Below are 21,722 nucleotides of genomic sequence, written 5' to 3' on the forward strand. Positions count from 1 at the left end.
ACTGAAATTGTGTTTGTTTTTCCTGGGGTCAAATTGACCCCGAACATAATACATGTTACTTGATAACATAAATTCTTCTTCATTCCAAATGTTATAGATAACTTATTCTAATATGTACTTAGAAATAATATAAAGCCATTAAAACACCAAAAAGATATCTCTTTCCAATTTTAGGTCAATCAGTGAGAGTTTATGGTGATCCGCATATTTCTCCATAGTCGCGTAACACAGGTATTCTGGATGTTTAAGGGGGGGGGGGGGGGGGGGGGGGTTTTATTTAAAGGGATATTTAGGTAGTCAACAAACAAACATAACGGTTTAAATTGCTGGGGTCAAATTGACCCCAAGGATAAAAGATGTTAGTACATTTGAAGGTAATAGGAGGGTTAAATCTGCGTACAAAAGCTGAAAAAAATACACCGTGTCGTGATATATAGTGTTTTAGTAGTTAATCATTTGCAATCTCAAGGTAAAAGTAAAAAGTGTATGAGGATTCCAGCGATTACTACGAGTTTAATGCTGCATTTACAACGATTGGGAAATGACTGCTTCCACACTATACCCACACACACACACACACACACACACACACACACACACACACACACACACACACACACACACACACACACACACACACACACACACACACACACACACACACAGACACACAGAGATTGATTTGCGAGTGAAATGTTGACGTATACAATAACTGTAGTTCTTTGTTGTCCCATCCACTTTGAACGCAGCTGTATATATATATATATATTTAGACTGTAACGCCCCCTCAGCCTGTTGGGTACCGCCCACAAAGTTACTCAGACAGGTGACAGCTGAGCCAGCAGGGACTCAACTCACGCAGCATAACACACAGCATAACGACATCTGTCTGCAACAGATCAGAGGGGAAGACACACAGAGTTTAACCCCATTGTTGCTCTTACCTACAGTTATTACATGTTCTTAATTTGAAAGCCTCTCTTCCGCTCGTTGTCGTAGAGTAGTTAGCTAGCAGCGCGAGGACATCGTTGACGTTAGCTTCTCTGACTTTACTACCAGAGGGCATTGGACGGTGGTTGTATCTCTGACCACAGACACCTTCAACATGTCGGATCCGGCCGTGGAGCTGAAGCTGGAGGTGAAACAGGCCAGCAAAGAGGTGAAAGAGAGCGAAAACGTGGCGGAAAAATATTCAGCAATGACCGTAAGCAAGAATAGCGAAATTACCATGGGAGAGCTGTCGTCCGCCGCCAGTGCGGTGCCCACTCACAAACCAGTTAAAAAGGTAAGATCTAGTGTGTCACCTGTATACAGTGCTTTTAGTTCGTATGTAGTAGTTAGAGTACCTCATGTATCTGTGGTATTCATTCACGGGGTCAGGTGTACTTCAATAAATTGGGTTCACATCAATACCTGCCTGCAGTATGCTGAGCTGTAACTAATGTCCTCCAGTCCTTTGGTAAATAAAGGAAATAGACTTTATCTTAACCTTCCCTTTGCAAGATTAATACATTCAACATGAGGTCATTTGAATGAATGTCACATTAAAAGCAAAACTATACACAAATAATCATTCACGTGTGGATTGTCTCTCCATCTGTGTTGCAGAATAAAGCCGATATACACAAGAAAGAGGTACAACTGCAGAGACAGACAGATTCATATTGTGTATGAAATATAGGCCTAGATATATGTTATATATGCTACAGTAAACATTATGGGATTTTAAAAGTTTGTTTTTCTTTACCCCAGATTGTGAAGTAGTACAAGAGACAGCTTTGGCAGCTTTCTTTAGCCGAAAAGTATTATTAAATTATAGGAGATCAGTAATGAAAAGTCACATTACCACTGTCTACATGTGCACAATGACTGACGTTTGAAGGTTTCTTTGTAATCCTCAGTCACTATTGTGCTTCTTAACAGAAAAGACCAGTTCAGTTTATCCTCTTAGTCATAGTTTTCTTCAGTTACGCACACATCTTTGATTTCCTTTCCTCATCCAACTCAAGGAAACAACTGAATGATTTGCTCCATGTAACACTCACAAAAGAGGGACGTTAACTGACACCTTCGAGGAACAAGGAAGAGTTGCACCGTGAATTCCTGGGGGTTTAAAGCGGAAAGTACAGAATTTGTACTTTGTACAACGGAATTTGTACACCTTATTTAAGTTGCAGCGGACAAATGAATACCAGTTTCGGACAAAATGTACCCCTTTACTGAGACCAGCACTCTGTCAAGTGCAAAGCCTCAACAGCCAGGATTGATTAGTCAGCCTGACAGTCTCACTATAGAAGTGTTTCACATCCTCATTCTCCTTCAGGGAGGAACTTAATAATTATAGCAGCTGTGAGCGGGTAATTCTATGGATCAAAAGAACAGTTTGATTTTGTTTTGTTTGGTGGAATAGTTTAAGGTGTCTTCATGCTAATACAGTTAACATAATTATTCACATTATTTTTGTATGATCCTTGTAAAATTTCAATTATTCAACAACTGTTTCCCAAAGCTTTAATCCTGGACACGGTGAGAGGAATACAGTTGAGAACCTCCAGTACTAACAACGACTGCAATAATGAATTAAGTTGTGGCTCAGGGATACAGGGTCAACGCTCACTGGAAGACTTTTTCACACAGACATGGTTAGCTTCTGTTAAGGTGTTATGCTGCAGATGTTGAGGATGTTCTGTATTTTTAATTAGGTATTGATGGTTAAGTTAAGTTTCAGCCATCAAACACACACACATCTAAACATTAGGTTAATTAAATATAACGTAAATACATTGAATATTAATACAAATGCTTAAACCAGATCATATATAAGAATGTACATCAAGTGACAACATAACACATTCAAGCCAATCATCAGTGGTTATAACAACATCACCACCATCGTTTCTCATTAGTCCTGGAACCTAAAAGAAGCACTTTGTAATACAGTGTATACACACAATCTTCAATATGGCTCTTTAATAATCAGATATTCGGGAACCAATACCAGCATGAGTCGGGCTTTGAGTCGGGCTTTGAGTCGGGCTTTGAGTCTGGCTTTGAGACCCTGCATCCCACACTATCCTGTCCAGGGGGAAATATGTGGTGTCTCTCATCTTAATCTTAAGAAAGCAGCTTCACAGTACTCTTTGTTGCCATGTCATTTTCACTGGTATGTGGAGGGTTTTCAGTACCGGGCCAAACCTGGCGGCTAGAGAGCGACCGTTCATCAGGATGAAGAACCTGACTCCTCTTCAATAATGAGAAGACGGGGGGGGGGGGCGGGACACACTGTACGCTGGAGGGAAAATATTCAGATTGTGTGATTTATTAACGTTATGTTCCCACACGCTGATTCTTTATATCTTTATATAGTTTCTGCTGTAAAAACAAATCTCACCTGGCACGGTGAAGACAAATACCCAGAAACATTTTTAGAAACCGCTGAGGTGTACAGATTTTCCTGTTGACTTCTCCATACCTGAACTGGAGATAACACTACAGCACCTGGAAGATTTTGTTTTTCTCACTCATGTTGCTTCGATGCATGCAAAGTCCCTGTCAACAAAAAGATTAGCTGACCATGCATAAAGCTAGGTACAAAAACACCAGTTCCTTCCTCTTACACGCACGCACGCACGCACACACACACACACACACACACACACACACACACACACACACACACACACACACACACACACACACACACACACACACACACACACACACACACACACACACACAGACAAGCTGACTCTGATTAGGATAATCGGGTAGTGTTATAAGTGTGGAAATCAATCAATAGTTACAATACCGATGTGCATGCCATCACTTTCAAACAGCAACATTTTTATGCTGTAATACATTGAAATATAATATGATAATATGTTTCTCAGGTTAATGTCAAAGTTTTTGGATCGCATCAAGGCTATGATGACATAGAAATTTGTTTTTGGCAACACAACTAAATAAGATAAGATCTTCATTTTTCTCAGTTTCAGTCCTTCCATATTTGGTCAAGGCTATAAACAACCTCAAGACCTCAAGCAAGACAAAAATACAAACAGTCCATCTCCCCTGTTTACTTTAGAAAGAATGGTTGTGCTGTGTTTCAAGCTCCACAGCGAGTCTAAAGCAGAACCTTAAAACCATCTATGAAAACATTTACAGCGTGTAACTTTTTTTTTTTTTCACGTAGCAAATCCAGTTTGTGGAGGACAAGCAGGAGTTCAGCAGGTTCCCCACCAAAGCAGGCCGTCGCTCCCTGTCCCGCTCCATCTCTCAGTCATCCACAGACAGCTACGGCTCCGGTACGAAGGAGAGACGGCAAGATAACACTTGACCTGCAGGGTTCAATTTGTCTTTGCATGAATGAATGACTGTCTTTGATTCAAATTCAAATAAAAAACGGTGTTGTTCTAGATGTTAGCTGAACTTTAGAGTGGTAAAGGGAGCTCTAAATTCATTAAACCACTTTTGTTTTCTTTGGTGGCTTTAATTTAGCGAGTTCTTTGACAACCTTGTCTCCTTTTACAGCGGCATCGTACACGGATAGCTCTGACGATGAGACCTCACCACGGGACAAAACTCAGGTGAACTCCAGGGGCAGCAGCGACTTCTGTGTCAAGAGCATCAAACAGGCTGAATTTGGAAGACGTGAGATTGAGATCGCAGAACAAGGTGAGACACAGCCGGGTCAAAGGCACCACTCTTTCTTGAATGTTGTCTAATTAATCTAATCTTAATCTAAATAATCTGTCATACTATGTAAGATTTAATAAACCGAACATTCACAATTTAGATAATATCGGTAAAGTTGTCTCTTGAGTTACTGTTTTTTTAGCTAGTGCCCCTCAGATTTTTGATCTGACTGATTCGTTTAAAGAAATAAAACCGCTTTCACCACTCGTGTAGAAAAAGGAACCATTTAAAATATCATTATAGTAAAAGGCAAAAACACAGATATTTGCTTTTATCTATCTACATTTTCTAAAATGGAGGGTGGTTATAGAACTTGAGTTTTCTCATCATCTGCTGTATTTCTCACTCATCCCTTTTTTTAAAAATCTTCTCTAATTTTCAGATATGTCAGCGCTGATCTCACTCAGGAAGAGAGCGCAGAGTGAGAAACCGTTGGCAGGTGCCAAAATTGTGGGCTGCACTCACATCACGGCCCAGACTGCAGTAAGATTTCTCTCTGAGCTTCAACGCCCAAACAATGACTGCAGTGTGATGGTGCCTCTCAATCAGGATAGGGTTTTAGGTCAATTGTCTGCACGACTTACTGTCTAGAAAACGGGATTTTTTTGATTGATTTGCTCTCTGCCGTTCACCAGCGAATAGATTTGTCTTATTTAACCCTTTCCTTGTACTTCCTCTGTGTTTCCAGGTGCTGATCGAGACTCTGATGGCTCTCGGGGCTCAGTGCCGCTGGACTGCATGTAACATTTACTCTACACAGAATGAAGTGGCTTCTGCTCTGTCCGAGAAGGGTGAGCAGCAGATGCGGTGAAGTACATTTATTTTTGGAGCTCAAACACAGCAGCTCACTTTGTGAGGCAGTGGACACTTGTTTTTGGCGAAATCATACATGTTTTATATTATATATTTAACATGTTTATAACAGACCATTATAAAGTGTTTCCTAATGTGTTTTTCCATGTGAGCATGTCTTTTAGATCCAAGGATACTGTTTGGAAATGTTTAATAAACTCTTGAAAGAATCCTCCCTGCAGAGATAATGGGAACACATAAGATTTGGCATTTAGTGAACGAGCAGCACTACTTCAGCCTTTTATCTGTGGTCGCTATGCGACGGTTTAAGTATGTACTAAATTTCCACTGTAGACCTTTCATGACAAGCTGAGGGGGTTACAACAGATTAAGGACATCATGCATTTTGGGTGGGTTTACTACATACTGAACTGTTTTATGTCCAAAAAAAGCATACATTTTCATGAAACTATAGGGCACTTAGAAAGCTTAAATGTCTGCCACTGTTATATGTAGTGTAGAGTTATTGAGTGCAAAGAATTTGGAACCATGTTGGTCTGTTTTCCTGAATATCTCACCGTCACAGTTTCAATCACTGTCATATGTGCAGCTCAAAGACAAATACAGGGTTGTTGATGTAAGATTCTTCAAGATATTGCCCATCTGTGTTGTTTCAGGTGTGGCCGTGTTTGCCTGGAAAGGGGAGTCTGAGGACGACTTCTGGTGGTGTATTGACCGCTGTGTCAACACTGAGGGTTGGCAGCCTAACATGGTACATGGAAGAGTTTGTTTTTCTAACTTTAGTGAGGGGACAGTTTATCTAGCAATAGACTGTGATATGTGAACGATGTAGGCAAACAAATGCCTTAAAATAGCTTTCCAAATTAGTTCAATTAATAGCTATGATTATATGTAAATATTTGTCACTTGTCTGTTAGATCCTTGATGATGGAGGAGACTTGACACACTGGATGTACAAAAAATACCCCAATGTGTTCAAGAAGATCAGGGGCATTGTAGAGGAGAGTGTCACTGGGGTTCACAGGTGATTTACTGCTTCACAGATACACACTTCCTATAAAATATTTAGTGACACACCCACAGCAACACGCACCAGCATGAAGGTAAAGGCTTCTACCTTCCTCTTCTTGCCTCTCTCTAGGTTGTATCAGCTGTCTAAAGCTGGAAAACTGTGCGTACCGGCTATGAATGTAAACGACTCTGTGACAAAGCAGAAGTTTGACAACCTCTACTGCTGCAGAGAGTCAATCCTGGACGGGTAAGTTGGCTCAAGCTTCAGGTATTTGGTTGTTGGAAGGCTGAACAATAACAACGTGGAACTGATGTTGAGACTCTAGCACACTGTTTATCGGACAGCTTGATGGTTACAAAAGTTTGAAAGAAATGCAAGTTAAAAGTGTGTTTTCCCCTCAAGTGATAAATAAGAAAAGCTCATGATTTCAAAGCAATTACTTGTCAGCAAATGTTTTGCCACTTGCAAATAATTAAGATTCACAATTCATTGTTTAGTTCAGCTATTCAAAGAAAGAGTCACATTACTTTTCCTTCACTCCCGAGTGGTTATCAGCTGCCACATGCCCAACATCAGACCTTTTGTTTACTGTGACACTGCAGTGACATAAAGGTCAGCCGGTCCAAAAAAGGTCACATTTGCATAACATCTCAGTCATTTTTTAAAGAGCTCTTCTACTGTGCACACTCTCTGGACTCTGCTCAACACTGAGCCAAACGGCCTAAAAACACAACTATTGCATTTATTACCGCCCTGTTAATTATCACCGCGGCAGCATATAAACAGTGTAGTACTCTTTAACAACGTCTGCACATCTCTGTATCGAGTCAGTGCTTTCTGCACCGACTGTTCATAAATCATTGCTGTTGCTTCTGATTAATAATCTGCAAGGCACACGGATGTCTCGCAGCAGATGTTCCATTATGAGTTACGACACTAAGTGTCGGCGTCATTAGACTTTTAGATTCATGCACTGGGATATTTACTAATGATCTGTTTGAATAAAGAGCTTTTATCCAAACAGACTTGTTGTGTTATCCAAAACTGTGGAACTGTCACAGAACTTTTACTGTACATCGGTGTAAATATGACAGATTTAGGAGTCCTACAGATTCAGAATGGCAGTTTCTCACGTGCACATAAAAGTGCTAATTCTGTGCCTCAAACCTCTCCAGCTTGAAGAGAACCACAGATGTCATGTTCGGAGGCAAACAGGTGGTCGTGTGTGGGTACGGTGAGGTGAGATGCTTCTTTTAACGTTTTCATGCCACATTAATCTCCATCGTGTAGCTGTGAAAACATTCATGATGATGATGCATTGTAATGCTAATACCTCAGACAACACAGGCCGGGGACTCATAACACAGACAGCTGTCATCCTATTTCATTGGACAGTATGTACCGTGTCTGACTGTTGAGTCTAGATGATGTTAAAGGATCAAAAATCTGCAGGACTTGATAGGATTGTGTTAAGATGACTTGTAAATACTGATGAGTCTGCTGGTCACACAGTGTGTATTGTCTTGTCTTGTCTTTGCAGGTTGGAAAAGGTTGTTGTGCTGCTCTGAAAGCTCTGGGTTCCGTCGTCTGTATTACAGAGATTGATCCCATCTGTGCCCTGCAGGCCTGGTGAGGAAAACAAGAAGTGGGATTATGATGATCCAAGCTGAATGTGTTGAATGTCAAAAAATCTATAAATAGGACAGACAGCAGGATGGATGAACATAGCATAGCCTGCTAACATATTGTGAGACGACTGGTGTTCAGCTTAAACTACAACACGCCACATTGAGCTAACGGGGACTCCAGCGCTGCAGCTGAATTGAGTTGCGTGTCAGTAAATAATAAATAGTGTCCTGGAGCGGAATGCTGAACCTCTGTTCTCTTTGACAGCATGGACGGATTTAGGGTGGTCCAGCTGAATGAGGTCATTCGCCAGGTTGACGTCATCATCACATGCACTGGTAAAACATTGCAGGTGTTAACTGCTCATTGGGATGTACTGACAAGGGATTACATTATACAGCCCTTCTATCTATACCTTTCTTACATAACAAACGTCTTTTAGTTCTCAGGCGTTTGCACTGTTCCTCAGGGCTCTGTGCTAATTATGTCCTGTGAGGCGGACGATGTAAGCTGATTGATGGTGTCTTTCTATAGGGAACAAGAATGTGGTGTCCAGAGACCAGCTGGACCGCATGAAAAATGGCTCTATTGTCTGCAACATGGGCCACTCCAATACCGAGATTGATGTGGTAAATTGTGCTACGAGGGAAGAATTCAGAGTTGAACCATCCTACAGACTGGTTTGATCTATATTTAAACAGTGGGCATAAACCTGTCCTCACATTGCAGGCAAGTCTTAGGACTTCCGAGCTGACGTGGGAGAGAGTGCGCTCTCAGGTGGATCACGTCATTTGGCCCGATGGCAAGAGGGTCATCCTTCTGGCTGAGGTAACTGGCTACACGTGTGATGCATAAGTACAGTTGTTTATAATAACAATACTGCCTTTACTTCCTTTAATCATTTTGATGGTGCTGAGTAAAAACCGCCCATGGAGTCTCTTACACTGAGTGACTTCACTGAGTGTTTCTGGCTTGTGAAGAACTCGGCCACATGTTTGTATGCATGGTTTCATAGAACTGGAACATACTTAAACATGATTATTTTCTACACGTTGTCTTCTCCCACAGGGGCGTCTCCTTAACCTGAGCTGCTCCACTGTTCCGACCTTTGTCTTGTCCATCACAGCCACCACTCAGGTACCAGTTGATGCTACCAGACAGCCTGCAATCAGCTATACTGTACAGCAGCTAAAGATGCACAGTAGTTATTGCTGCCGTTATTACAGAAGTTCATACTCTATTTCATCCATAATGTGCATCCATTTTCAACAGTATTATCTATCCATGTTTGTGTTCAGGCGCTGGCCCTCATAGAGCTGTACAACGCTCCTGAGGGACGATACAAGCAGGATGTTTACTTGCTTCCCAAGAAGATGGGTGAGGATATATAGACCTTGACCTGCAGTATAAATGTTCAAAGCTTACAAGTTTTGAGAGTACATGTTTAAGACAGGGCTGCACAGCGGTGTAGTGGCTAGCACTGTCGCCTCACAGCAAGAGGTGGAAATTCAAAATGTTCTTACTCAGAACTAGTAACTTGTAATCTCAGTCAGGCAGTTGTACCCAGGGTATCTCTTTCTTACTAAATCCATTTATTCCAGATGAATATGTCGCCAGTCTGCATCTGGCCACTTTTGATGCCCACCTGACAGAGCTTTCTGATGATCAGGCAAAATACCTGGGCCTGAATAAGAACGGCCCTTTTAAACCCAACTACTACAGGTACAATTCTGCAAGATGTTGCAACTATGAAAACCAAAAGCTATGAAATAAATACTGCATTGCGTGCTGTTAACATTTAGCCATCAAGCATTTCATAACTAAACTTGTTCTTGGTATTCACAGGTATTAGTCCGCAAGGGAACCAGAGCTCAGCACACCTAAATAAGAACTCTACCATCACCTACCCCTAAGACAAGAGAACGATTTATGCATTCTGTTTTTTATACTCTTCATATGATACACGGCTTATATCTAGTTGTATTTTACCGACCACAGCAGGTTTTGCTTCACTTGCTGCTTCCTTCAGAACTGCAAATGAGACCCAGCTGGCTATGAAAAGTCAGCGCACCTAAATATATATCCCTTATATCTGCAGTTCAGTTTTTTCTGTTTCTATTATTATTATTATTATTATTATTATTATTATTATTATTATTATTATTATTATTATTATTATTATTATTATTATTATTATCAGTTTCCAAATCTGCTGACCCCTAGATTATTACAGAGTTCTGATAGATAGTGAGCAATGGATCAATATATTGTGCCAAATGACTGTGACAGGGAAGGGTTAACGTTGTTAGTAAAACCTACTCAAAGCGTTTCTTTTGACATCAACATATTAAATTCCTCCACTTGAAGTTCCAAACCTATAAGAATACAGCTCACTGAGCTCCTAGCCGCTGTTAGCTCCTCGTTTTGTCTCTCTCATCAACCTTTCGCATTGAACCGTTGGCAGCCAAGAACAAAGTCGAGCTCCAATTGTGTTTCTCAGGTGTAGGTGAACAGAATCACCTTTAATTTGTCAGGTGTCAAGACGCCCGACTCCAATTAGGTGTGGTTGCGTGTCTGCTGGAGGTATAAGTAGGCAAAATTATTAGCTGACAAACGAGCCATAACAACTTGATGATCTGATTGTCAATCAGGGCTGTGTTTCTGTGAGTTTGTTTCTGTCCCTCAGTGGTTAAAAATCACTTGATGCAGCTTGAAAGCAATGTGACAGCGTCCACTTACTTCATACATTCCGTCCACAATATAGAGAAGAAATGTTCTCTCGTATCATCCACATTACTGCGAACAATCGGCACATCTGGGCAAAAGAGGAACGTCAGGATATTTTGACTATACAGCAAACATTAGAGGAGAGCTTGGCATTTATTTTCTTGAAAATATGTGTCCATTTATGAGGTTTTGGTCTCTGGTTAGAATAGTATCTGCACCTCAGGGCATTCAAATACCTCAAATTGTTTGTAAATATATTTGTACCAGATCAGCACTGTCTGAACTTAGTGTCCATGTCGAGTCTCACTGTCATTCTCATTACATAATTATTTACAGTACAACTGTGTTGGAGATGTTGATGCTAAAATCGATGTCACCTGTTCAGAGTTAATTGACCATTGCAGCTATTTATATTCTGTGTAAATATCACAAGTCATATAGATGTTGAGCAGTACATCCTGTATGTGTTACAGCCTCTGACCAGCCGCTCTCATTATGGTATTTGCTGAAGTGCAACATTGAGTTCATTGTTAGATTTCTCGCAGGACCCTGGTCATGTGTTAACTAGAGGCTGTCTCTCTTTCCGTTGAAGACTTTAACAACAGAAAAGTCATCTTAAATCCACAAATGCTCAGACATGGACACGCATTGTCAGCACATTGACCGTGGCACGTGTGTTAGCTTTACCTTCTGTCTTATCTTGCAGCATTGCACCATTATTATAGCTTTTCTAATAACACAATATTTAGTTAGGTTTCGTGATGCTTTTCATTGTTCAAAAGGCTTAGCACAGTTTTAATTCTCTATATGTACTTACTGTATTTACCACACCTTTTGTTAACTTAGCTGAGTGATTCTTTTTTCATTCAAACTATAGAGTGTAGTGTGCAGGTAGTAGTTGTGTTATGCTGAACTTGTAGCTTTTTGACACATTTCCACATGCTGGTTATCACGCTGGTGGTCTCTTACTCCAAACTGCTGACAGTACTACTGTACCTGCCGAGGGTTCGGCACCTTGTTACCCTTTTTTCAGGTGTTGTTCCACATGTGTTTACTCAGTATCCTGTTTCATCACCCTTCACCAAACCGTACCCACAGAGTTACGGTTAATTCCTGTATTTCATTTTTTGTGAATTTTAGCTAATTCATTTCTGTTACTTACTCCTGTTTAATTGTGTAGTAGCCCACGGGACGCTCCTATATGAGGTGTTTTCATCTTTAAAGACATTCAGTGACGACGTCATTGTCAGCGAGAAAAGCGCTGTAACCATGGTTACTGGTCAGTTGACAGTGCCTTGTGACTCACTTAGTCATTTATATTCACATGTACAACTGTGCTCCTCTCGCAGGATGGGAATGTGCCCAACAAGGTTGTTATTCTGCAATATACAGTGAAGGCTATGCAGCAGAACATACTCCGGGTTCTTCTGTTCTTTACCTCCAGTGGTGGAGAGCATCACTCAACATGTATGCATTACTGTAAGATGACGGTTCTAGACATTATTCTGTTGATTGATTTTAATGTTTCATCCCAGTTTTATTTCTTGTAACAATCGGGCATTTATATTGGTTACTTAAAAGATGCCTTTTACATTCTGAGAAGGTTTGGATACTACAATATGTGTATAATAATCAAGTCATTTTTCCCTCATTTTGCCTCTATTATAGAGACAAATGAATGTGTTATTACAAGAGCAAACAGCTTGGCTCTTGTCAAATTGAAATAAATAAGCACCACTGTGATTTGACTGATGTACACTGTTAATTGTTTGACGTTTTTGACATGGAGACGATCTTTAGTTTGAAGGACATCATTTCGGCAGTGTACACACCGTTTTAAACTTCTGTGCACAGATCCCTTTAATAAAATGCTGTTTAAATTGAAAAACGACTCTGATGCATCATTTCACAGACATGATCAGTGTTAGGCCTCACCTATGAGCAAATACATTGTCTATATGTTCAAGGTTATTTTATTTTGTCGTTGCACAATGAAATTCAGATTGTAGTCCCATTTTGCTACATAAGAAAAACACCCCAAACAAAATGATATATGGAGGATGAGTTAAGTAGTCTCACAGCCAGAGGAAATAAGCTGTTTTGAAGTCTGAAGGTTCGGCAGCAGCGTCGATAGGTTATGGCTGGGTAGGTATTGTCTTTTAATATCTTCTCACCAATATCACTGATGCTCAGTAGATGGGTACCAATGATGTTTTGGGCAGTCACCTGCTGTAGAGCCCTCCTGTCCTGTGTCGTACATCCCATGCCAGTTTGTGATGTTTCCAGTCAGGATGCTTTCTATCACTCCTCTGTAAAAGTTGACAAGAACTTGTCACGGGAATTTAGCCTTCTTCAGTTTCCTTAAGAAATACAGCCGGTAATGAGCTTTTGTTCACCAGGACGCAGGTGTGTGATGACCATGTCAGGTTGTCTGTGATGCTGATTCACAGGAACATAAAGCTGTTAACTTGCTCCACCTCAGCTCATTTAAAGTAGACAGGGGTGTGCATCTGCGCCTCCTCTTTCGCTTTACTGACGTTGAGCAGGAGGTTGTTCTCTGAGCACCACTCTGCAAGGTAGTTGATTTCCTCTCTCTGTGAAGTTTCATTTTTGTTTGTAAACCGGCCGATGACGATAGTGTCATCTGCAAACTTCTCAACAGAGTTCTCTTGATTTGTACAACATGCATAAGTACTACACACAAGTAAGTACTATATACATGGCTGGAATACCAACCAAATAGTGTGTTTGTGTGCATTTTCCATGTAATTACTGTATAAAATGACGGAATAAAATCCAACTCTCGCGGATTAACTACCCTCTCGCGAGAGGTCACTGCACACGAAATGATGGACGTCGGTGGGAACAGTGGTGGGCTTCCTGTAAACAATAAACAGAGAGCGATGCTACCCAACAAAGCCAGGGGAGAATTTACCCGCAACCCAAGAAAAGATTCAGAGGTACGAAAACGGAAGTTTTTAAAATTAATTTTCAGCTCACTAATCACAGACAGACGAGGCCCTTTCTGCTGCTGGGACACAACCATAGCTAACGTTAGCTCTGTCAGGCTAGCTTAAATATCAATCCTCATTGGACTCGGCGACGTACACGAACAGCAGCAACTGCGGTTCTTGGTAGTATTCAAGTATAGTACCTATATGTGTGCAGTGTGTCCCTTCTAGTTCATTGTTAACTTGTGTTATGTTGAACAGTGAGGTAGCTTAGCAGGGGCTAGCTAGCTGATGTTAGCTAGTCACAGGCCAGACTGAACTGGCTGTGTCAGGAGTCCAGCTGCTACCTGTTGAAAACGGGCTTTGTAACGCACTGCTCTAGTGTATTAATATAAGTTAATTATATAGTTATATGAACACCATAGAGCCCTCACATACCTATAACGAAAGCACAGTGAGCCAGTTCATTCTAGCATGACAGTGGGAGGTTTATGGCGAGTTCATACGCTAGAAAATCACTTCCAGAATTCATGTTTACCTGCTTTGACCTCATGTAATCTTTTGAATTCATTCAGACACAAACATAAGATATGAGAACGTACATCTAAAACCACTGTAAATGTGATGCAGAGGGATGTTTCTATGTGCCACACAGTGATGCATGATCAACAGTCGGAAGAAGTAGAATCACTGCAATGTAAAAAGGAAATACATGATAACGTTTTGCATTCAAAATGTTGCTTTAGTGAAGCACGTTTTCATCATTGTGTTTTTATTATTATGCATATTATAGTTTTGTATCATTCGTAGTGCAGCTGGTCCTGTGGCTTTGACTTTAACTGTGGTATATACTGTTAGATAGTGTAACCTTGCATTATATTGTATATAATGGTCGTATATTTATATCTGTAGTATTATGTTTATCTGTCAGATGAATGCAGTTTGATGTCAGTCAGGTTATTACTCTATAGTGATTCTTTCTTCATTCATAAGGGAATAACATGTGTCATGTGTTGTGTGCAGGGGCTGTCCGAGTCTCCAGACATCGAGTTTAAATATGCTGATACAGACAAGTGGGCCGCAGAGCTTTCAGGTGTGTGTGTGTGTGTGTGTGTGTGTGTGTGTGTGTGTGTGTGTGTGTGTGTGTGTGTGTGTGTGTGTGTGTGTGTGTGTGTGAGAGATTGTCATGGACTTTGAGATTTCCTGACTCCTATTTGTTCCTCTGAAGTTCATTCTTGCAACATTTAGTGTGCTCAGATAATATATATATTTGATGTATGTTTCAGAGCTGTATAGCTATACTGAAGGACCAGAGTTTACTCTCAACAGGAAGTGCTTTGAGGTCGAATTCAGAACACACGGTACGTAGTTCAACTTGAATGCACTCAGTCAAATCGTAATGAATTCATAATAAACAATTTATTACATCTAAGATTAAGAAGAGATGTACGTGTTGTGGCTTAGTTTCAGATAGGAAGTGGACCGAGCTTGATGTTGCTCAGCACAGAGCTCACGCCATGCGCCTCTTGGATGGTCTGGAGGTGATTTCCAGGGAGAGGAGGCTGAAGGCTGCCAGAGCCATTCTTTACATGGCTCAGGGTAAGTCCACATTACTTAAAACTGGTTCAGCATGGAATGACTTTGTACAGAGTGAACTCTTACCATGAGGGGCATTGATCAAAATGGCAATCTGTGGTTGTCTCTTTGTAACTGTGGGGCATTTTGTTTCTCTCTAGGAACCTTTGCTGAGTGCAGCTCTGAGGCTGAGGTGCAGTACTGGATGAGATACAACGTCTTTCTGCTGCTGGATGTGGGGACTCTCTCTGCTCTGCTGGAGCTGCTCAACATGGAGATTGAGTATGTTCTCCATCAGTTTTCTACTTTTATTCAAAAGTGATACATTGTTGATTAGAAAAATGAGCTTGAACATAACAAAAATATGTGGGTTGGCTTTGCAAAGCTACATTTGTATACATCTTCCACCAACATTATTATAGTAAAATGATCTTAACCATTCGTATTCTCCCTTTCAGTAACAGTGCTGCCTGCAGTAGTGCTGTCAGGAAACCAGCCATCTCCCTGGCTGACAGCACAGATCTCAGAGTGCTGCTCAACATAATGTACCTGATGGTGGAAACGATACAACAGGATGACCCAGCCGACAAGCCTGAATGGAAAGTCATCAGGGAAACCTTCAGAGCAGAGCTGGGTAAGTTTCACAAGTGTGAAAAGATGCAGTCATGTCTCCGATACAAACAAAACTTGCGAGCTGAACTATTCCTAATTCAACTCTCTAATCCAGGATCTCCTCTGTTCAACAACGAGCCCATTTCTGTCATGCTCTTCGGCATGGTGACCAAGTTCTGCAGTGGTCATGCGCCTCACTTTCCAATGAAGAAGGTGTTGTTGCTGTTGTGGAAGAGCATACTGGTGAGACGCATTAAATGCTTCCACGTGGTCTCACAACAACAAAGTATTATCTGAAGTCAAGAGACAAATTCCAATCCTCTCTTCTGTTTCAGTTCACACTCGGAGGGTTTGAGCAGCTCCAAAGCATAAAGGTCCACAAGCGTGAGGAGCTGCGTCTCCCCCCTCTCCCGGAGGACAGCATTCGAGTGATCCGCAGCATGAGGGCTGCTTCTCCTCCTGCGTCTGCATCCGACCTCATAGAGCAGCAGCAGAAACGGGCGCGCCGCGAACACAAGGTCGACATTACTGCTAAAAAAAAATGCACCGTTGATACAATCGCAGTGGAGAGTCAACTTAAGTCTCAGTAGTTACGGGTACTTTGGACATTTACGCACGTTAGTTGGACTAGGACTATCTGAGGCTTTAGGTGGATCTGTAACCTCTTATTGTATTGAATTGAAAAGCTCTACAAGCCGTTTCCAACCATTTAAAATAGATTTTGAGTACTTATTTATTAGGGCAGTTATCAGATTATTTCAGTCCCTGAGAGACTAGTGATTACATTTAGACATGAATTGATATAGTAATCTGTACATTGTGCACATCTTTGTGTTACTGATTATGTCTTCATGCTGCCATCGAGCCTTCTTTCTGCCATTAAGTGCCCGTGTTTGTGTGCACATATTGAGCATCTCACATTCAGTAGCTTTTGACGCTTTTCTTTGTGGTAGTTGTGCATTTTCCCACTGTCTTTGTGGATTTTCCCACTGTCTTTGTGGAGCCCTGAATACAGCTGCATGTCATTATATGTTCTACCTGTCAACGTCCTCCTTGTCTCTCACACAGGGGTTGATTAAACAGGACAATCTTGACGCGTTCAACGAAAAGGATCCTTACAAGGCCGACGACTCTCGTGAGGATGAGGACGACAACGATGACAATGACAACTCCATAGAGGCAGAGACTTTCCCTCTAGAGAGGGACGAGGTGATGCCTCCGCCTATTCCACACCCTCCATCAGAGAGGGTGTCCTTCCCCAAAGGACTGCCGTGGGCTCCTAAAGTCAGGTATTCATTGATTCCTTCCTTACGTACACAAATCAAGAAAGAACCATAAGAAGATTGAGGTCTCATTTGTCTTGACATTGTTTTTGCTCCAACAGGGAAAAGGATATTGAAAATTTCCTGGAATCAAGTAGAAGTAAATTTATTGGTTACACACTTGGAAAGTAAGTTTTCTCCTCGTTTGCTCTGATTACAAAGTAACCTGAGACAAATGTTTTGTACTGTGACTGTATTGCGTGTGCTGAGTTTAATCTTGTGCATGTCTTGCAGTGATACAGACACAGTCGTTGGCTTGCCCAGGCCGATTCACGAGAGCATAAGGACGTTAAAGCAGGTATTGCATTTGCCTTCCACAATTTTGCATGAAATCTGTTTTATACCTCGAGGATATTCTAAATGGCAATCCTGCTGCTAGAGTTACACAAGTTTTCATCTTTTTTTCAGCACAAGTACGTCTCCATTGCTGAGATACAGATTTCAAAGGAGGAGGAGTTTCAGAAAACCCCTCTGTCTGGAGTAAGTGGAACCAAACACGTTAATGATTCACGTAACCTGGAATTATTATTATATCTGTAGACGATGTCTACAGAGTAAGTTACTGTGAGGAACTTTTAACTGGTTATGAAACTGGTTAGTCTCAATGTAGCTGTATCGCTGGACCCGCTGGAGGGAAGGGAGTCAAGTGAGATCCAGAACCAGGACTGTACGGGGCAGACTGTTGGACCTACTGCAGAAGAATGAGAGGTTTTCTAAATGGAATCTGGTGCTTTTGTCCACAGGAAAATTCACAGCCAAATTCAAAACAAAACGAAAGTTCCTCATAGTAACTTAAGTCTTTACTCTTTCTTCAGGTTAAGGATAGCAGAGGTTTTAAGACCAATCTGTCCCGAGGGTTCATGGTAACATATTTCTATGTGTTTTATGTCTCTTGTTTTCTCCCTCCTCATCATCAGGGTGAAGAGGAGGTGGAGATGTCCTCCACTGAGCTGCTCTATCAGGGAATTCTGCCCAGTTTGCCTCAATACATGGTTAGTGCTGTTTGGGGTCGAGTATACACTGTGGTCAAAACTCAAATGCAAAATGTTATAGCATTAAGACAATTTGGACATTGGATGTATAGCCCCGACACGATGTCATCGGACTGTCACTGACTGCATGGTTTGTCTCTCTGAATGGCAGATCGCTCTGCTGAAGATCCTGCTGGCAGCAGCTCCGACTTCCAAAGCCAAGACGGACTCCATCAACATCCTGGCAGACGTGCTGCCGGAGGAGATGCCGTAAGTGCTGCACGGCCTCTGAAAGGGCTTTAACAGCTTTGCCAGTTGGTCTCCAGGAAAACATCTGAACAAGGAAAACATCCTGACTTCAGTAACAACTTTAAAACGAGTTAAATGTTTGCTTTACTTTTGATATACTGATTGAAGATCGTATAGCCAAAGGTCTGGTTAATGGTGATGGAAAGATTTAAAATGACATTTGAACAAAAGAGATGAAAGGTTGTCTGACCTTAATAAACCACATCACAGTGAAATACTTTGTAGATGTTCGTCTGAGGATCATAGGTTAACTTAACATTGGTGATCTCGTTCCGCAGGACTACAGTGTTGCAAAGCATGAAACTTGGTGTTGATGTTAATCGGCACAAAGAGATCATCGTGAAGGCCATCTCTGCCATCCTGCTGCTGCTTCTGAAGCACTTCAAACTTAACCACATCTACCAGGTACAGACATCACAAGTCAGGATTACATGTAACCGTATTAGATATTTCCTTTAATATTCAAAACGTTTAAAGCACCTCTTGATCTCATTATTTATTTTACTTTGATAGAAGTAAATGAATAAATATCCTTCTCCACTGAGCATGTCTTTGTGTGCTTATCTCATAGTTTGAGTACATGGCTCAGCACCTGGTGTTTGCCAACTGCATCCCTCTCATTCTGAAGTTCTTCAACCAGAACATCATGTCCTACATCACAGCTAAAAACAGGTACTTTCAGGGCCTCTTTAAATGACAAAAATCACAACTTTCATTACCAATAACTGTCATTGAAGGGTACTTAAATGGCCTTTATTTCACTGTGCTTATTTTTCCTTTCCCTGATAGCATTTCAGTTCTTGACTTTCCTTATTGTGTGGTGCACGAGCTCCCGGAGTTAACAGCGGAGAGTTTGGTGAGTTTTCAGTTGTTTTCTAAGTTTTCACCACCTGATAAAGCAGAGTTTTAAGTGAAAAGTAGAACTGAAGTCATCTTTAATGTGGACATTTTGTCTTTTACAGGAAGCGGGGGACAATAATCAGTTCTGCTGGAGGAATCTGTTCTCCTGTATTAACCTGCTGAGGATCCTCAACAAACTGACCAAGTGGAAGCACTCCAGAACAATGGTGAGCTCGTTTCTCATCAGATAGCATTCATCGTGACAGATCGCATCATGTTTTCCACAAATTGCAAATCTAACGTTTCGTCGTTTCCCTCCCAGATGCTGGTGGTGTTTAAGTCCGCTCCCATCCTGAAGAGGGCGCTGAAGGTCAAGCAGGCCATGATGCAGCTTTACGTCCTCAAGCTGCTCAAAGTTCAGACCAAATACCTGGGCCGCCAGTGGAGGAAGAGCAACATGAAGACCATGTCCGCCATCTACCAGAAGGTCCGACATCGGCTGAACGACGACTGGGCCTACGGGAACGGTGAGTGGGAACACAAACAAAGAGCCGGTATGTATACGGTCAGTGGTGATGGAAGCTTCAGCCTGGAGGAGGAAGCACAATCAAATAGAAGTTGTGATAAATATATTTGTATCATCACATTGTAGCGTGTGTATACTATAGAATTTTTTTTGATTTGTATTATTGATCTTAATTAGAGTTGACACACGTAGTCGAGTGACAGAAAATTACTCAACATTTTAGATCATCAAATAATCTTTTGGGTTTAAAAAAATAAAGATGGCAGAAAAATCAAATTGTTTTCTTTGGGCTTTGGACAAAACAAGCTTGGGTTTAGGAAATTAACCAAACTATTGACAAGATGAACGTCAGATTATTCGGTAGTGAAGATAATCGTTAGTTGTCAAAGTCGAGGTCAGAACCAAAGGGCCCTAAACCTGACCTGCTGCTGTTGCTTGTCCTGGAGCAGATCTGGATGCCCGTCCCTGGGACTTCCAGGCCGAGGAGTGCGCTCTGCGGGCCAACATCGAGCGCTTCAACAGCCGCCGCTACGACAAGAGCCACATCAACCCGGACTTCCTGCCTGTGGACAACTGTCTGCAAAGCGTACTGGGACAGCGGGTGGACCTGCCAGAGGACTTCCAGATGAACTATGACCTCTGGCTGGAGCGGGAGGTCTTCTCCAAACCCATTTCCTGGGAAGAACTGTTACAGTGAGAATCAAGAACTTTTATAAAAAAAAAAAGTTTCAATCAGGAGTTCAGACAAACACCGACAGTGCTCTCAGCATTAAGTTTCATGTTGTGTACGGACTGAAGGTGAGGGATGGATTTCTTTCTCTAAAGGGGAAGGTGTAGACTTACAATCAGACTTAAACCCGACCCCTACTAGCTTTACATGTGCAGGTATTTGCTCTGTGTGCCTCTTACCTGCTACAGAAGGTCAGTAAGTTTGAGCTTGAAGCACTACATGACAGTTTGTTCTTTATCTTAAAAGAGATTTATTTGGAGTAAATTGGAACTGTTTCAACTCTTTGTCGAGGCAGCACATTTAACATGTTAATAAATATACCACTCGCTTACATCTCATGAGTTAATCTTCTTCAGATATATACGACAGGAACGGGGTCCGGGCTTTTTAGTCTTAATTGCTGTTTGTACAATTCAAAACATTACTTTTTAATAGTTATCACGTGAAGAGGACACAGTTGTGTTTCATCTGACTTTCCCTTTGTTGTTGCGCTACATTTGCAAATGATTTAAATTTGATTTGCATTATTCTGGGTTTCTCATCCGACACACCTTTACTCTGGGACCATGGAGGAAACCCTCGTTGACCACCAGGCTGAATGGACATGACAATACAGCCTTGATTTAACTCGTTTTGTTTTCAACTCATTAGTATCTTAATCAGCGTTGTTGTGTGGAAGAACTGTTTGCACATGTTAACATGATGTGATTGAGGGAGAGAAAAGAGAAACATTTAAGTTTTGTGATTTGAGATCGGGGGTTTCTGAGCTTCATCAGACAGCTGCTCTGAACTGAACGCTCTTCGTCTTTTCATTCTTTTAAACTTTATTTTTGTTTTATAAGAAAGGTTAATGAAATGAGAATACATGTAAATTGTGAAACTTATTTATCATGGCTTTGTCTTAGTTTTACATGGACTTAAATACTGTAATAAAATGATGTCATTCGTGGAGCATTTGTTTTTCTTTTTAAAAGATTATTTTTAGATGTTTGATAGTGGCAGTAGAGATACAG

At 41.3% G+C, this 21,722-nt stretch overlaps 2 protein-coding genes across 3 annotated transcripts; both read left to right on the forward strand.

Moving 5' to 3' along the window:
- The first annotated feature begins 854 nt into the window (after positions 1-854).
- Positions 855-12,741, forward strand: LOC306716040 (S-adenosylhomocysteine hydrolase-like protein 1). Its single transcript, XM_079186582.1, has 17 exons — positions 855-1,285; positions 4,193-4,304; positions 4,531-4,674; positions 5,078-5,178; positions 5,384-5,486; positions 6,165-6,259; positions 6,426-6,532; positions 6,650-6,766; positions 7,696-7,759; positions 8,061-8,149; positions 8,414-8,484; positions 8,681-8,775; positions 8,876-8,974; positions 9,215-9,283; positions 9,445-9,523; positions 9,748-9,868; positions 9,992-12,741. Exons 1-17 carry the CDS (start codon positions 1,106-1,108, stop codon positions 9,996-9,998), a joined length of 1,653 nt encoding a protein of 550 aa, XP_079042708.1. The 5' UTR covers positions 855-1,105; the 3' UTR covers positions 9,999-12,741.
- An 892-nt stretch (positions 12,742-13,633) lies between these two features.
- strip1 (striatin interacting protein 1) lies at positions 13,634-21,658 on the forward strand. 2 transcript variants are annotated; one of them, XM_079186556.1, is made up of 20 exons: positions 13,634-13,833; positions 14,848-14,917; positions 15,111-15,185; positions 15,289-15,423; positions 15,561-15,681; positions 15,858-16,033; positions 16,127-16,254; positions 16,347-16,529; positions 17,080-17,300; positions 17,396-17,461; positions 17,568-17,631; positions 17,742-17,813; positions 18,251-18,325; positions 18,477-18,574; positions 18,892-19,018; positions 19,185-19,285; positions 19,403-19,469; positions 19,576-19,680; positions 19,776-19,980; positions 20,429-21,658. In XM_079186556.1, the coding sequence occupies exons 1-20, from the start codon at positions 13,720-13,722 to the stop codon at positions 20,674-20,676; spliced, it is 2,451 nt and encodes an 816-aa protein (XP_079042682.1). In that variant the 5' UTR covers positions 13,634-13,719; the 3' UTR covers positions 20,677-21,658. The 2 variants fall into 2 exon arrangements, with proteins under 2 accessions (XP_079042682.1, XP_079042683.1); XM_079186557.1 differs by having other exon boundaries at positions 15,295-15,423.
- The last annotated feature ends 64 nt before the right edge of the window (positions 21,659-21,722 follow it).

The sequence above is a fragment of the Pholis gunnellus genome (assembly GCF_910591455.1).
Source record: "Pholis gunnellus genome assembly, chromosome: 3".
NCBI classification, from domain to species: Eukaryota; Metazoa; Chordata; class Actinopteri; order Perciformes; family Pholidae; genus Pholis; species Pholis gunnellus.

Coding starts and splice junctions, on each gene's coding strand:
- strip1 (XM_079186556.1), top strand. CDS start 13,720: ATGATGGACGTCGGTGGGAACAGTGGTGGGCTTCCTGTAAACAATAAA. Junction 19,019..19,184: donor AACTTAACCACATCTACCAG/GTACAGACATCA, acceptor CTTATCTCATAG/TTTGAGTACATGGCTCAGCA. Junction 19,681..19,775: donor GGAAGCACTCCAGAACAATG/GTGAGCTCGTTT, acceptor TTTCCCTCCCAG/ATGCTGGTGGTGTTTAAGTC.
- LOC306716040 (XM_079186582.1), top strand. CDS start 1,106: ATGTCGGATCCGGCCGTGGAGCTGAAGCTGGAGGTGAAACAGGCCAGC. Junction 8,150..8,413: donor ATCTGTGCCCTGCAGGCCTG/GTGAGGAAAACA, acceptor TCTCTTTGACAG/CATGGACGGATTTAGGGTGG. Junction 8,485..8,680: donor CGTCATCATCACATGCACTG/GTAAAACATTGC, acceptor GTCTTTCTATAG/GGAACAAGAATGTGGTGTCC.